This window comes from Haplochromis burtoni, unplaced genomic scaffold (assembly GCF_018398535.1).
Source record: "Haplochromis burtoni strain Fernald_Lab_line unplaced genomic scaffold, NCSU_Asbu1 Contig_36, whole genome shotgun sequence".
NCBI lineage: Eukaryota > Metazoa > Chordata > Actinopteri > Cichliformes > Cichlidae > Haplochromis > Haplochromis burtoni.
Genome location: NW_024582397.1, coordinates 2,406,303 through 2,422,146, shown reverse-complemented (window position 1 = coordinate 2,422,146; position 15,844 = coordinate 2,406,303). Strand labels below are relative to the sequence as shown.

General features: G+C 40.8%; 1 protein-coding gene across 6 annotated transcripts in view; it reads right to left on the bottom strand.

Annotated features, from left to right (window-relative positions):
- The window catches only part of nectin1b (nectin cell adhesion molecule 1b), a 157,365-nt gene that overhangs the window by 99,914 nt on the left and 41,607 nt on the right, over window positions 1-15,844 (bottom strand). For all 6 annotated transcript variants that reach the window (XM_005936810.3, XM_005936811.3, XM_005936812.3 and 3 more), the window contains exons 2-4: window positions 6,469-6,840; window positions 4,511-4,810; window positions 2,853-2,970 (exon numbers count right to left, since the gene is read on the bottom strand). In XM_005936810.3, the coding sequence (XP_005936872.1) occupies window positions 2,853-2,970; window positions 4,511-4,810; window positions 6,469-6,840 (790 nt within the window). The remainder of the gene's footprint in view (window positions 1-2,852; window positions 2,971-4,510; window positions 4,811-6,468; window positions 6,841-15,844) is intronic.

Sequence of the window (15,844 nt, the reverse complement as noted above, 5' to 3'; positions counted from 1 at the left end):
CCCTCAATACAGTATGTCACGATTCAATAATCAGTTACCTTGTGAGCCGCTATCAAATGCTGAGTTCTGCAAAGCCCAATTGATTTGTTGCAGAAATGAAAGGCCGGCAAACTGTGATTCACCACGGACTCTGCCACTACCGAAGATGTCTGCATTTGAGTCAGACATTTGAATGCATGTCTGCGTGTGCACGTGTGTGCGGAACCAGAAAAATGAAAGACTAACAAACAACTTACGAGTTATGTATATTCTCTATTCACTGGCTAGCCAGTCATGCGCAAGCATATATATGATATGTGTGTGCATATAGGTGTGTGTGTGATTGGACAGAATGCCAAACAGCAGCATTTAACAACTAACAACATTATGTGGAGGTGAAAAACATACTACCAATAATTAATGGGACTGGTAATAGGAAACTGATAAGATCACAACCTAATTTTAGTTAAAAGAAGAGATTAACAGGATTGCTCTTTTTAATCACACATCTGTCCGCTTATAATTTAAATTTGTGTAACGTGAAATGTTATTTTTTTGGAGAAACCCCAGGCAACAGGAGCAATATTTAGTAAGTGCTCAAGCAGAAGTAGTTGTACAAAGCTGTTATACAACTTAAATAAAATTTAGAGGGCTCTCCAGGTTTTATTCACACTGACTGGTGACCAAAAAATGTAACCAACAGTTGTTTTATTGTGGCCTTTCATTGACATGACTAATAGAATCACATTTTTCATAATACAGATAAGTAAGCTGGCTAATTAAGTCTGCAGCAATCACACAGTGGAATGCAGCAGTCTACTTTAAATAATACAGATTTTTATTTTTAACGGGAAATGATGTGTCTGCTTGAAATACTTTCTTTTCTTTTAAAAACATCTCATAACTGTAGTGAATTGAATGTATAAAAGAATAGCCATGTTTAGCTCACCTTTCCTGCACTTATTGTTCTAATGCCCACTCAAAACTGCTGTGTGCACTTAAAACAGACTCCAGAAATGATGCCGTACGAACAAACATTTCAAAAACAAACAACACAGTTCATACAGGATGCATTCCTTTTTTTAGCTGAGCTACTTGAGTGAAGCTCCCCATTAACCCATTTTGAGAAATAGCTCTGGCAATGTGCTCTAAGAACAAGAGAAAAAAATCAAAGAGGCTTAGATGCTTTCCTCAAGGACTATATATGAAGGCAGAAAGTGATTGTGCAAAGTAAAAGCAAACTTTTTTTAATTATAGTTCCAACAGTAAATTGAACACAACACAAAATAAAAAATATATAAAATAAACCTTTTATGTAGTGTTTTTTTTCTTGGAATTTCTATATTCAATTCCTTTTTAGATCTCTGTGTTTGGAGTTGAGTGTGACGCAATCCTGCCAGCTTGTTCTGGATCATTCCGTCACAGCCTTGTGCTGACCTCCACAGTGGAGCCCAGGGGAACCTTCACAACAGATTTGGCATCTCATTTTCAGTGCAGCAATGGCCGTCCTCTCCTATCTGTCAGCACAGTGCCCTCGTCTTTCTAGATCACATCTCTTAACATCTCTTCCTCTTCGCCTCCTCTTCTCTTCCTATCTTCCTCTATCTCCCTAAATCTCGCCTTGCTTCTGATAAAAAAATAAACCCAAACAGGCCAAACAGAATATCCATTTTGTCTTTGTCTTCTGCTGCTATGTCTATATATCAGTAAGTATCAGTCTTTCTGCCCTGAAAGCTAAATCTATGAATAAGACAGAACGGGAGAAAAAGAAACCCCTTCTGTCTCATTAAAATCCAGCAGTCGTCTGTAGAGTAGATACAATGAGGGCACAATGGTCTATTAATCCACATCCACTCAAGTCCACTGACATATTTCTCAACCTTTCTTTTACTAAGCAATTAAAGGACAAATTGCTACATTTATCTCTCAATTTTATAATATAATACTTGAATTTAAAAAGGTGATACTCTTTATATCCGAAGAACCGCACCCACTTTACTTCTTTATTCTTTCCTCGTCTTTTTTTTTTTTGGTACTTGCATCTGATATTCAAAGGCAGTGAGGGGTTTGATCAGTCAAAATTATGGCAGTTATGCATTCACTTTTATTTCTTTTATATCTCAGTACTTCATTATTTCTGTAAGCCCACTTTTCATGCTGTTCCTTAGAGCAGATCAAACCTGAGGTTACTTAGCAATTCTCCAACAGCTCGAAATCATGTTTGTGTCTGTTCTAGCCTTTGTATTTTCAGCGGTAGGCTCTCAGGCGAAAGCCCTGATGTCAGGCCTGCGGTATGTGGGCTTAATCCATGGCTCCCACTTCAGCTTCAGTTTCAGCCCTCTCTTCACTGTCTCGGGGACAACCCGCTGCATCTGTGCCCTTCAGAGAACACAACAGCACTAACAAAGATGCTTTCTCACCCCTCTACCTGCATCCTGGCCCTCCGACTTCAAAGCACATCCCCAAAAGCAAAGCAAATGGTGTTCTGTTTGCATTTATCTCCCACTATCTGTGACCATCGGGGAGATAGGGGTATATGTTGCTGCTGTAATAGGCCCATTGTGCTCTGCCTTGGGTCCTAGTCTTATCTTCATTACACGTTTTCTAAACAAACAAATAAACTGAGACACATTTCTGGAGAGGATGAAGGAAGCAGCAGCGTTTTTATCTTTGAAGATTACTTTCTTGTATATATGCCTTGAAACAAATGTTCACTTTGACCATTCGGTGAAATTGCCTCCCGTTGCATTAGTAAGCCCTCTATAAAACTTTTTTTCCTCCCCTAGAAATTTAACCTGAGAAAAACAGCGTGTATCCCTGCAGCCTCGTCCTCTGAGCCTTAAGGTGTTTTGTTACGGTTTAGCCATACTTACAGTTTCCACTGGTAGATCGTGACAGGGGGGTTAGCATCAGCCCTGCAGGTCAGCTGAACATTCTGACGGTTCAGGTACCAGTTTCCATCAAACCCCTCGATCTGCACCTCGGGTTCATCTGCAAGGAAAGAGCACTCCTGTCAGTTATCCCTCATAATCCACTGCTCTATTATTGTGCCTTTGCTGAAGGACACTAGCAGTTTGCCTTTCCAAACCCGTCCACTTTCAAGTAGCAGATAGCTCATATTAGCTTGAGACACTGGATCAAAAATCGTCTTGACCAGATGATCTAAAAAAAAAAAAAAATTATCTACTTCTTCACATTTAATTTCTACCTTTATGCTACTTATTCACATGAAAACTGCATATAAAAGATTCAATGGACTAGTAGTGTAAGGAGTTCACAGGATCTAATGGTATACTGCTAATAATTTCAGATAATGCATGATACAAATAATGCTTTACTGGTAAACAGACAAAATGCCAACTGTGTTTATGTATTATAAACATAACTGCATTACGATTTTGGCCACCTAGAGCACTTTGGAGTGCTTATTCAGAAAGGACACCTATTAATTCTATTAACACCCACATTACTCACTGTTCTAACAATTATATAGACATCAATGAACATTTACCTGTCTTAAGGCACAAGAAAACGTATGACATATGAACAATCGTAGCAATAATAACTGCACATTTATAAAATTATACAGCTGAATGCCATCCTGGATAATGCTATCTAGCCAGGTAGCATAATAGTCAGTTAACCGCTGGCTCTGTCCCTACATTCAAGATGGATGTTGAAGAAAAGAGAGCAGAGATGCCCGAAAGTAATATATAAAGAAGAGAAGAAGCTTTGTCTGGTGTTTTGAAGTTTTTTTTCTAGTGGATGATAGAATACATTTTGCCACAACGTTTAAAAGGACAGGCTCCAGTGGAGTTTGTTTCAAAGTCTCACTTTGAAAATTTAAGAGAAAATAGTGGCAACAAAAACTGGCATTACATCTACCTGAAAGGCAGAACCAGCCAGCTGTTAATGACTGAGTCTAAAGCCCTGCACCAAATACTAACTGTTGTTAATATACCCTAAAAGTAGACTAGGAGGCTATTGTTTAGGTTGTGTGGTTTAATTTTATTTATTTATTCATCTTTTTAATGACAACAATGATACTTTTCAACATTTCCTAAGCCTACTTTTGCAAAAATAATATTAATAATAATAGCTTGAAAACACCAGAATCTTGAAAAAAGGTTAAAAAAATTTGGTCATCCAAATAAAACAGCAGTGTAAAAGAACCATTGCACACTTGCCAACACAACATTGAAAAGCAGGTCTTGTTTAAGCATTGATTTTTCTCTAAATACATAATTTTTGGTAAATAGTGTTTGTCTTGAATAATTGTTTATTCAGTCATTCTATTAATTATTGATTCTATTAGTTATGTCAACAGAACTGGGGAAAAATAGATTTCTAACATGCTTAGACTGAGTCTGGCACTGTAGTTTACTGCTCATTTGTTTTCTAGTAATTAACCTTTGTTTTGGTGTAAACTGTGCTGAGTGGTGTCATCTGGTGACAAAATCATCACGTGGATGCAGGACAAAATAAAAGCACAGACAAAAAATAGTGAAGTAGTAGGAGAGCAGTGTCTTACACTGAACGTTGAGCACCACGCTGTCTGTGATCTTCTCATTTCGGTACGTGACGATGCACGTGAGCTTCTGTTTGTGGGTCTCGCGGCTCGGTATCACCACATAGTTGCTCCGGACCGTCACTGTCCCATTCTGGTTGCGAGTCTCCTGGTAAGTGGCTTCGCCTTTCAACCTGGTATCCCATTTGATCACGCTTGGGGGCTTTCCATTCGCAGATACACAAGTTGCAACTGTCATCTTACGCTTCTGAGCCCTAGCCACAATCGTAGGGGTCGTCAAGGTCATACGTGTCATGGGCCGAGCTGCCGAGTAGAAAGGAGAAATTAATTTTCAGGAAGAAAAGAGTCACTCAAGAATGAGCTTGATTTTTTAATTTCACTTTCCATTTTATTTTAGTGTGTAGTCTTGTCTGCTTTTCTAACAATCAATTTCCTGAAGTAAATTAAACTAAGAAGCTGAGATGAAAATAACATTGTTTTTCTTCCTTCACTCCTCAAAGCTCTCAGATGTAGAACCCACTTGCCTATCCAAATGCGCAGTCATCCAATTTCAATCCTTTGTGAGTTGCCAATCAGAAATCTACTCTTAGTACATCAAAAGGCAGGCTTGAGCTTGAGCAAATGCACAACTGAAAGAGATAGGCTATAAAGAGTCCTCTTTGAAGGCTGCCGGTTGGTTATCTGCACACATGTTCCTGATGTTCACTGAAGCCTAAAAAGTCCTGGGAGGCCAAATGACACAAAATGGGGACTCGGAGCTGACTAAGAAGACCCAGCAACAGGGACTACTTAAGCCAAGTGCTATTTCTTTTACCGGTGCTCAATAGAACACAAACCAACACTTAATTTCTAATTAGCTCTCTAATCAGAGTCAGCACGCAACCTTTTCAAAGCTGCCTCTTTCCAAGATAAACTACATCTCGAGAACTCTTTTTTTTGCCACACTACTATTCAAGCCAAATTATACACTCAGAAGTGCTCCTATTGATTTCCATTTCACCTGCCATTTTTATCAACTAACCTCTGCGAAAGTTTCCTGTTTTATAAAAGCTATTAGGCCCATGTTATATGGAATTCACCAATATATATAGCATTCATTGACGTGGCTCTTGGTGCTGCTCTGCAACTTCAATAGTTTCAACAACAAAGAGGACAGTTATACCGAGAGCTTCAGCAAACATATAGAAAGCAGCCGGCGTCGAAGAGAAGAGCTGTAAATATGTTTTTACTAAGCCTTTCACTCAGGTTGTCAGGTTGACCCTGTTTGATCTGTTTCAAAGTCAATAGGACACCAAATTTGAGCAACAGGGTTTTCATTCCTTTGATTGTTCATCAGACCAGCATAAGCGTGCTCCAGGAAATAACTCCTTAACTGATGTTCAGACGTTTAACCTGTTTTTTTGGGGGGGGGGTTTACTCTCTTATCTTGACTCTAAAGATAGGTAACTTTTCCAGTGAAGTATATGTGACTAACTTTTTTTCCATAGGATCTTTGTAAGAAGTCACAGAGTATGTTAGGCAGGTTGTTCCACTCACTAAAGACATACTTTCTGTTTCCCAGAAGCTGGTAATTTTAAATGTTCCCATTCACTCGGTGGATTAAGCTTAATAATTTGATCTCGCCACAATTTAGCCTTTCTTAAATGTAGATGTCTTGAAGATGGATGTTTATCAGGCAGCGTTTTGGGAATATTACTGCCATTAATGAAATCTCTCACAGTTTTAATGAGAAACCCAAAGGTCCATATATACATTAAGAACATGTTTTGAATGTTCAGCTACTGCTTTATTGGAGATAAGTCTTGGATAAATTCTAGACACAAGCCTGGAGAATGGGAAACAATGAGAGATTAGATTACTAAGATTTAGATCCCTACAGAACTGCTAAAACCAGATTAGGAAAAAAAATGTTCCTTTCAAATTACAGATTAAAGCAGAATTAAAATCAGTGCAGTTCTTACCATACACAGTAAGGTTGACCATGTTCTCACGGTTGCCTGCAGGAAATGTGGTATACTCGCAAATGTAGGCAGCCTCGTCGGACAGCTGCAGGTTGGAGAACACAATTGTGGTGTCTTCCAATGAGGGAGTACGATGACGAACAGCTGCATGTTTGAAGCTGACCCGCTCCTTGAAGGGCGGCAGCACAGACACACCCAGGGCCGGGTTGGCGATGGCCACATTCTGTTTGGTGCCATTGAGAAGCTTCTGCCAGGTTACTTGGGAGATCTTGACTGGTGGATTACTGTTGCTGAAAACGCAGCGCAGCTCCACTTGTGAACCCACGAAGCCAGACTTACTGGTGTCCATCTGTACCATCTGTCCACTGCCAGCTAGACACAAAGAGGGGGGTGGAAAGGAAAAAAAAACATTTAATTACGATTAACAAGTGTCCAAGGCCAAGCAAGCACTCCAGTCAATAGCAAGTACATGCACTGAAAGTCAAGGAGTCAATTCAGCCTCCTAGGTAGTACAAGCACGCACAACACTCAGAAGTCAGACTCGTGGATTCAACCATACGCACCTGTGTGCCACAGATACTATATCTGCCCCCTATACATAAAACAAGTTGGTTCATGGTGGTGGTTGTGTGCGAAAGCTGTGGGAGTTGTTATTAACATAATGGGCACATCCATACAAGCCTGCCTTTGTCCACAAAGGTGCTGTTTCTGATGAGATGGGAGGGCCGAGCGAGAACCAATGCATCACTAATGAATGAGTACAAGGGCAGTGAGCTGGAGCCAAGTCGTCGTCTGCTGCGCTCTCCTCCACCTACCCAGCAACACACTGGGTAGCCTATTGTAATTTTAATTACTTTTTACTCACAAATACTTCAATGACTGCCTGGAGCTCCTATTAGGAGAAACAATGTGTAGTCCTGTGTAAGCACTCAAAACAATGAGAACACACACATTAGCTGTATTAAAAGAACCCAGCAATTAGGCACTCCTCCTTTACTATCTAAGCCTGTGCGGAACATGGTGGCAAAAGAAAAGGTCAATTAGAGAACATGGACCTTCGGTTTAGTCTTTCATGCATATATTGACCTTGTGCTAAACTGAACTGTTGAATGCCGTTCTTTGTAATGCGTTTTTGCTTTTTATTTAACATTAGCAGTTATCAGCCTTGGATTAACTGTTCCTTACAGTCTCTATGCCTTTATTAAGAACTGGAAGCATAAGATGGAAAATTAAGTGACAGGAAGAATAATTACACAAGTCACTCCCTTATTCACACATACCGATCTGTCAGAATTGATCATTTGATACTTTTTTCTATATCAGTATAAAAAGAACATTTTGGGGTTTGGGTCTATTGGCTTGACACAATCTGTAGTCTCAACATGGATGTCATTTCAGTCATGGATGTCATTTCAGTGCGAGCAGCAATTTTTCCAAACTGAATAACTGATTAGTTGAAAAAGAATACATTAAGTTTTAAGCCTAATTAACTAGTGCATTTTTTTGGTTTCTTTTTATAATCTGTAGTAATAGGTCTTCTTCATGGATAACAAACAAGTACAAGTTTCACTTAAACCTGCTCTGAGCTCTGCAGTGTCAGCAGTCTGAACAGATGTGCCATTGCAGGGCACCTACATCCTGTTGTTTCAACACTTCTTTGTTATCTCGTGCTACAATTTATGGTCGTTTCCAGGTGAAGTCTGATGATGTCCCATTTCCTGAAGCGACAGCCCCTGACTGAGCTTGTATTTACAACCAGAGGCAGCCATAATTATCTTCTATGGATACACAACTATCCGCAGGAAGAAAGACTGAAATTCCTTCGTTAATCACGCAGGACTCATAAAGCCACCAATGTATCCACTCATAAACAGACTGAAAATATGCTGTGGTCTCAAGTAGGGAAGTGGGGCCTAAACATATGCACCACAAGCAGAGCGGCTCTTTAACGCTGAATAACTACATCACAATGATGGATAATCGCTGCCCTCAGAAATAAAGTTTCCACAGGGGGACTTTAAAATGTGTAAGAATGCGTGAGAGAAATCCATTTCTGTATACACTCACTCACTACAATATCTGATGTAGTTGATCTTTAACTATACAAGGATCTGAGGAAGAGGGGAAAGCGAATTCTGTGTATGCAAGGCTGTCAAACTGTCTTAAGTACCGGCAGCGACTGTTATGTTAAGATTTTTCTTGTAAAAACGGTAGGTAGTCAGCCAAAGGACGTGAAGGCCCAATACATGCATGTAGAGAGGAAATGGTGCAGACTCTGGGTAGACCATTAAGATTAACCATGTATTTTTCCTCAGCAGGCTGAGAACTCTCAGGTTGAATGACTTAGGCTGGAAAGCAATGCATTATGAGAGAAAGGCAATTTCGATCTATTATTATGTGCTTTCGCTCAAATGCTGCCTTTGCGGCCTACATCAAATCACATAAAAAAACAAAGTGACAACCTTTTGAAGTTACTGAGTGCACATCATCTTTCATTTCCTTCTGACCACATCAGCAAGACCCTCTCTATAGAGATTTAGACTTGGGGGATTTGAAGATGACAGATTGATTTACTAATGCAGTTTGACAGAGAGGACTGGCAACCTTGTCATCTGTACCTTGAGAACCACCTGTGTCCTTGTGCACCCCAGGGCAATGCTTTACTCCATTTTATCACAGCTTAGATTACCAGTTGTGGCAGCTATAGTATGATATTTTTGAAATAGCAAACACAATTTACTGCGTGACAACACTAGTTAAAGTTTAATCTTAAGTTGGTCTGAAGTGGAGGAGCTGCATGCTGCATGTGGCGGGGGCTGTAAAGAACTCATAAATATGTACCTGGCCAGACCTCATCCATTTCAGCGCTAAAACAATAGTGGCAGGGGCCGGCTGTGCAAAGAGCCCCTTCCCCCTCTCGCTTTGCTCTTCCTTCCTTCTTTCTCTGATGCTACCAACTCAGATTGAATCAACTAAACAGCAACTAATGCAAATGGAAACTCGAGGAATAGGCATAATTATACAGTCACAGAGCCCAAATTCACTCTGTGAAAGGGCCAGAAGCCCCCACTGGGACCCCTTTCACTCAAGGACTGTTGGACTCTTTGGCTGAACAGAGTCTATAATTACAGACTACATAACAGAGTGGCAAATGCCACAGAAAGCACTGTCACATACATGCATGAGATTCTAAGAAGGTAGGTTGGAGTGGGGGTTTAATGAAAATCAGTGGTGCAAAAACAGAAGAGAAAAACGGAAAAAGAGATAGGCAAAGTAGAGAAGTGTAGAACTGTCGAGAGGGAGAGAGAGACAAAGAAGTAGGTGGAGCTGTAGGGAGGACTGTAGGTGCGCTACTGGTTTGAGGTTGGCTGGCATTATTGCCTGTGCTGCTGCTTCTTTGTTCTCACACTGACAAGAGGATGATTGGGGGAACAGTCATGCTCTAATACACCTGTGGATAGGGTAGGCACTGCCTTAAGAGTTGCCAAAGGAGAGAGGAGTCGTGTTTCTGGAAGGAAAAGCGATAGGACAAACAAACAAAGCAGAAAGTACTTCCAAGCTGGCAAAATATTAAATAAAAAAAATTAAAAAAAGAGTGGCTTGATTCTCACCAGGTGAGCTGAGTTGGATCAACGGGGACATAAGGGGCAGTATTAAAACAGCTGCTGTGCCGTCTGGCCCTGCGCTGATAGCAAGAGACTCCCAAGGCCTCGGCACAGAGCTGTGCACGGAACGTTCAACTGTAATAAGATCTGGCCTGTCAGGCAGAAAGGAAAAGCATGTGCTTTGTGTTGTTTGCATATGGCGCATTGGACATTGTGCATTAGAAGCTGCACCAAATAAAAGCCTTCAGTCAAATGGACTCTCCATGGTGCATGGACAATGTCCAGGAAAATAGAAAATGTATTCAAATTAGTCACATTGAAACATTTTATTAACCAGGTGGGAAAACAAAGATAAAACAAAACAAAAAAAACAGAATTAATTCCTGTCTGTAGCGAGCCAAAATGAAGGATGCAAACATTTAACATTTGCCTTTTTTCTTTGCTGTAGAGAATTTAAGTTTTTTAACCAAATACAAAGATCAGCCCACAGATAAGCCCATAGGACCTTGTTCTGGTACATATAAAATCACCATGATAATATTAAACTAATAAATTTAATAAGTATACATAACATCGAAAACAGGCCCAACATCTCCTTCAGACCAGGAAGGAATATATCTCATAGCTAAAATCTAACACTGTTGTCTTTTATCAGCCAAATTGGCAGTATTTCAAAGGTAGTTATTGCCTACTTCAATATTGTGCATCCAAAGGAATCCATTGTGCGTGAGTCAAATAAAGTTCAGAATAATTCACCTCAAGCTGCTGCAATGCGAGGAAGGCAAAGATTAAATAGAACTGAATGCATATTTTAGAAGAAGCACTCATTAATGTCTTCTATTTAAAGCTGCACCAGGCAACTCGGCACACTGTCAGTCCCAAATGGCAGCGAGACGTCTCCGTTTGAAGTTTCAACACTTCAAAAAGCCCCAAATGTGTAATGTGATGTCATCAATTCTTTTTGGACTGAAATGTCATCTTTTCAGGGGCTTCGGAGGATAGAAATGAGAAAGAGTTTTAGTTTTCACTGAAAAGAGTGCCACTTCCTTAAACAAGAGGAGATCCAACTTCCGTAAAATTATTTCACTTACGCAAATATGTCAAAGTTTTCAGTGGCACTACAGTCTTTTCTAGCTCCCCTGCAAGCGTGAAGTATTTTGGTATAAACTTCTTGCCAAGTGCAGCTTTAAAGCTTATCACATGAAAACACATCATCTCCTCACGCTTGATATGCTTTGGTTGCTCCACTCTACTGTTGCTTAAGTGGGATGCTGATAGATAAAACATGGCTTGAGCCGCACGGGATAATGACTGTTTAATGTAGTCCCAGTTCCCACGGCAATGGCACAGTCCTCTATGCTCCCCTATTCATGACCACACATGGGGTGTTTAGGGGGAGTCCAAATCTACTGTCTCATACACACACAGAAACCTCCCATTAGCAGCTTGTTTATTCCCCTGGTAGGACAATTTTACTCTTTTTGTTTGTCAGTGAGTAATTTAAAGCTCTTGCAGTGGCATTTTGCTCATGTTTTATAACAAATAGTAGTGATTCCCAAAATGATTTATAAAATAAATGATGGTATTCTTCCTAGGGGCATCTGGGAACTCTTACTATCCCCGAAGCTTTAATACAAACAGATAGGGCACTTCATTTAAGGATAAGCCATATGCTATGTGTACTGCTGCTCTTTATTGACTGTGGCCATTTAGCTTTTTGAGACAGAGCAGTACGTGTCAGAGAATTTGTTTTAATCTACACTCAGACACTATTTGATGGTGCTTCAGCCAGGTCTCTTGGGTAAACAATGGTGTACCTGCCAAAGCAGCTCTCTTTACCCTCTGTCTCCCCAAGCAAACATCCGACTGCAGAGGCAAGCGAAACCTCACTGGAACAGATGGTTTAGTACCCGTGCTCATAATTTTCCACTATCTGGTTCAAATTTGAAATGCTTTTTTGTACAACACGCTCTTTCATTGAGGACAATGTAACATCTGCTGCGCTGTAAATGTTAATGATTATCAGGAATATTTATTATGTTAGGCAACTTCCCAACCTGGGACGGCTCCATGAGAGGCACTGTGCATTTCATTTGAACTATTTGCAATGGCTGTTTGAGCAAAAGAGTATCGTAATGGCCGACTACCGTCGCACAGTAGTCATGTGTTTTCCACCGGGGCTATAAAATTGCTACTTTCGGGTTGGCAGTGTGTAGCATCGGCTACTCAACTATGCACACAGGCTCTCACCTAATGTAGCTGCATCCATCGTTTGTAAAGCAACATGGGGTTCAGAGCACAAGCCCACACACACACACACACACACACACATGCCCCTCGAGCAGCTTTAAGGCATTTCAAATGTCAAGGGGATGCATCACTTTGCCTGCAACAGAGCTTCTCATCTTAGTTCAGCGGGATAATGATTCATCCTTGAATGAAAAAGTGGAAAACATCACTACTCCATTTTGTTATCAGACAATTTCAAAGAAGCAAATCTACAAGACAGTGGAGTTTAGTGTGCCCTTTTTGGGAACCTCTCACGATACCCTTTGAATTTAAAACATAAAATGGATAGCAGTGCCTGTGGATTTTCAGTAATTAATATGTGTTTTTATTCTAGTCTAGCAGGAAATAAGCTAAAAGCAATTTGGGATTTTGGTTGTCTTTGACCGAGGCAATGACAAATAAAGCTTGGCCAAAAATAAGACTTTTGCCCTACAGAGAGAGAGAGCAAGAGTGGAAGAGAGAGACAGAGAAAGTATAGCACGTATTGAGTGTAAACACAGAAAGAGCTCTGACCCTCCTCCCTCAGCCTGCAGCTTAACAAAACAAGGCCACCAAGGTTTCGGTTCTACGACACAAAATAAACAGAGCTGACGTTACCTGACCAAATGGCGAGATGACATCATCCACTGATACCAGATAGCAATCAACTGTCAGCAAACAAAAGGCCGGGTGCAAGGGAAACGCAGCGATAACCTTCCTCTTAGTAAATGAGTGACTGTAAGCGTCAGAGTTGTGTGCGGCTGACTGATACTTGGAGAGAAAAGCTGGGAACCCTCCATGTGTTTCAAGTATCTACAACTGTGGTATCAGAAATAAAATGCTGCGCTATAAGAGTAACATCAGCCAGATAACAGCACGCTTTATCAGACAGCTCTCAAGCCATGACGCTAGGGACCGCTTACATGGACCAGACAATTAGTCAGCAAAGCATCTCGTCCACAGAATGGGTTCAGCGTTCACAATGATGCGCGCTGGTTATTTTTCAATAATGCAAACGTTTCCCTGGGCTTTCAAACAAGAGCAGCTGTTGGACGTCTTAATAGGAAAGAGCTGATCAATAAATAAAAAGGGGGCCACAGGCGAACCGCGACGCGATGCATTACGGCCTCAGACAGGTTGAGCCACAGCGTCTGCAGGTATCAGCTTGGAGCACGGAGCAGTTAAGGGGTGGGGTTACATAAATGTGATGTAGAGGATTTTGGGGAGTTAAGGAGGAGGGTAAGCAGTGAGAGTGACACGTAGTGGGTCAGACGCGGTGAGCAGATTACAGCACTCAGGATATTAAAGCAGAGGAGAGACGATGCTGCAGGCGGCACAACTCCCGTGGAAATTTCAGCATTAGTACGGGCCGACAAAGCGGCTATGTCCACATATACATTTGACACAGTTGACATAGCAACACAATAACACAATTGCTGCAGGAGCAATGGGACATAGTACTAGTGGACAGGGGAAAGATTCAGACTAAGGAATAGTACACACTTCAGAGATACATAAATTTGACGTTTGGTGGGTTAACACTCCCTTGAGCCACTGGTTGTCACCGGTGGGGCACGACACAACAGTGTGAAAAATATTACACTGAATCTATTTGATTTGGGAGCAAAACTCACCATACTCATCCTTTTCAAAGTAAAATTCCACTTTTTTTGTAATTATTTATGACTGATTAAAAAATAGAGTGGGGTGAGGGGCATGTAAATGTTTTGCTGCTGAAGTGGGGCATTGCAAAAACAGTTTAAGAACCATTGCCTTAAGCTCACTTCAAACGCCATTTAAAAGTAAAACAATATATTTTTTAAGTGTAGAAATACCAGTAAAACTAAGCCATGTGCATAAATCCCCCAAATTAGCAGATATGTCTACTTGCTGAGAGGGGATTTTACATTTTTCTGTCAAAAGATGTTTCAGGGTATCACCTTGAACCCTTGGGACTTTTAAGTTAACAATTTTCTGATATCTTGCCCTTGCATCAGCCAGTATTAATGGTGTTTTTCTACATATGAACTTCAAATGCCTTGACTCAATATGCATAGGACAATGAAGCACACAGATTATGCATAAGAATGATACTGGGATGGGCAGTATAGGATGGCTAAGCCAGCACCCACAGCAGTACCCTATACCTCTGCTAAGCACTCAGCAAATACAGCATGAAATGCATATAAAGTCCTGCCAAAAAGTGCTGAGAAAGAGTCTGGCCCTGGACAACCACGCATGACAAATCCTTCTCTCACACCATCTGTTCCATTGTCCAGAAGTAAAGATAAGTCTTGCATAGAGTACAAACACGGAATATTTCCATGTGATTATGCCAAGCACTTGTGTTGGATACATTCTAAAACATTAAGATTTCAAAAATCAAACAACCATTCAGCTGAAACCGGATGATCAATTATTGGCTGCACATAAGAATAGAAATGGGCATTGGATGCGGGAATCTGCACGCTCAGTCAAAACAACATTGTATGGGTGTAAATCCATACACCCCATGCAAGGTGACCTTTAGAAATACTCAGTGAGAGCACAGAATATCACTTTTTTTGCATGTCTGACCCCTGCTGACCTTTATTGTTTGGAGTTTTTTTTCCCTTTTTCCACCAACAAAGGCCAGCTGATATCCTACAGGCATGCAGGCTGGAAGAAGCCTTTCGAGGATAAATAGGTCCAGTATAAGCATAGCGAGGAGCACTGTTGCATGACCAGTGGCTTATTAAACCCAAGGAATGAGAACGTACAATCAATATTTGATTAGAGACACTTGTGATTTTTTCTGACATTTCCACTCTGAGTAGCCTCTGTAGATTTCTTGAAACAAATTAAAGTTGTGCATATCATACATTTTTAAGGACGTGTAGAGAAAAATAGAAGAACTGGCAGTCATCAAAGTGCATCTCTAATTGTGCTTGGGACACAAACAGGACAGTGGGGGCAACGTGCACACAGCTAGTCTTGTTGGTGTTTTGCACAGAGCTATTTTTCTCTAGCATTGCTGGAGCAGGCCATTTATACAACAGATCCATTAACATATAGGAGAGGGAATTCACACTCCAGCTGGAGTGGGAAGTGGGCTGAAGCCCCAGTCTGCTATCAATTAACAAGCACACTTAGTATGTGTCTGAGTCATGATCGTCATGGGACTCAGAAAATGCTGTGCATTTGCTCAAGATGTGCCGTCAATAGCCATGCTGCAGATTAGCAGCCGTTGTACCATGTCTGATGGTCTTCTAACTGTAAGCAACAGAAGCAACTCACCAGCACCGCTGATCTAATACTGCAACAAACAAGTCATCTCTGTGCACGTGTACAAGGAATTAAGTACAAATAAACACGATTATGAATTTTGCCCTGCAGTAACATCATTTAGGCATGGATTAGTATCCTGATTTCACCACTGGAGGAATGAATGTGTTCAGTTACTTAAGCTGATAACGTTAGATATGCTAGACGTACTTTATCCTTGAACACGTTATCTTATCTTG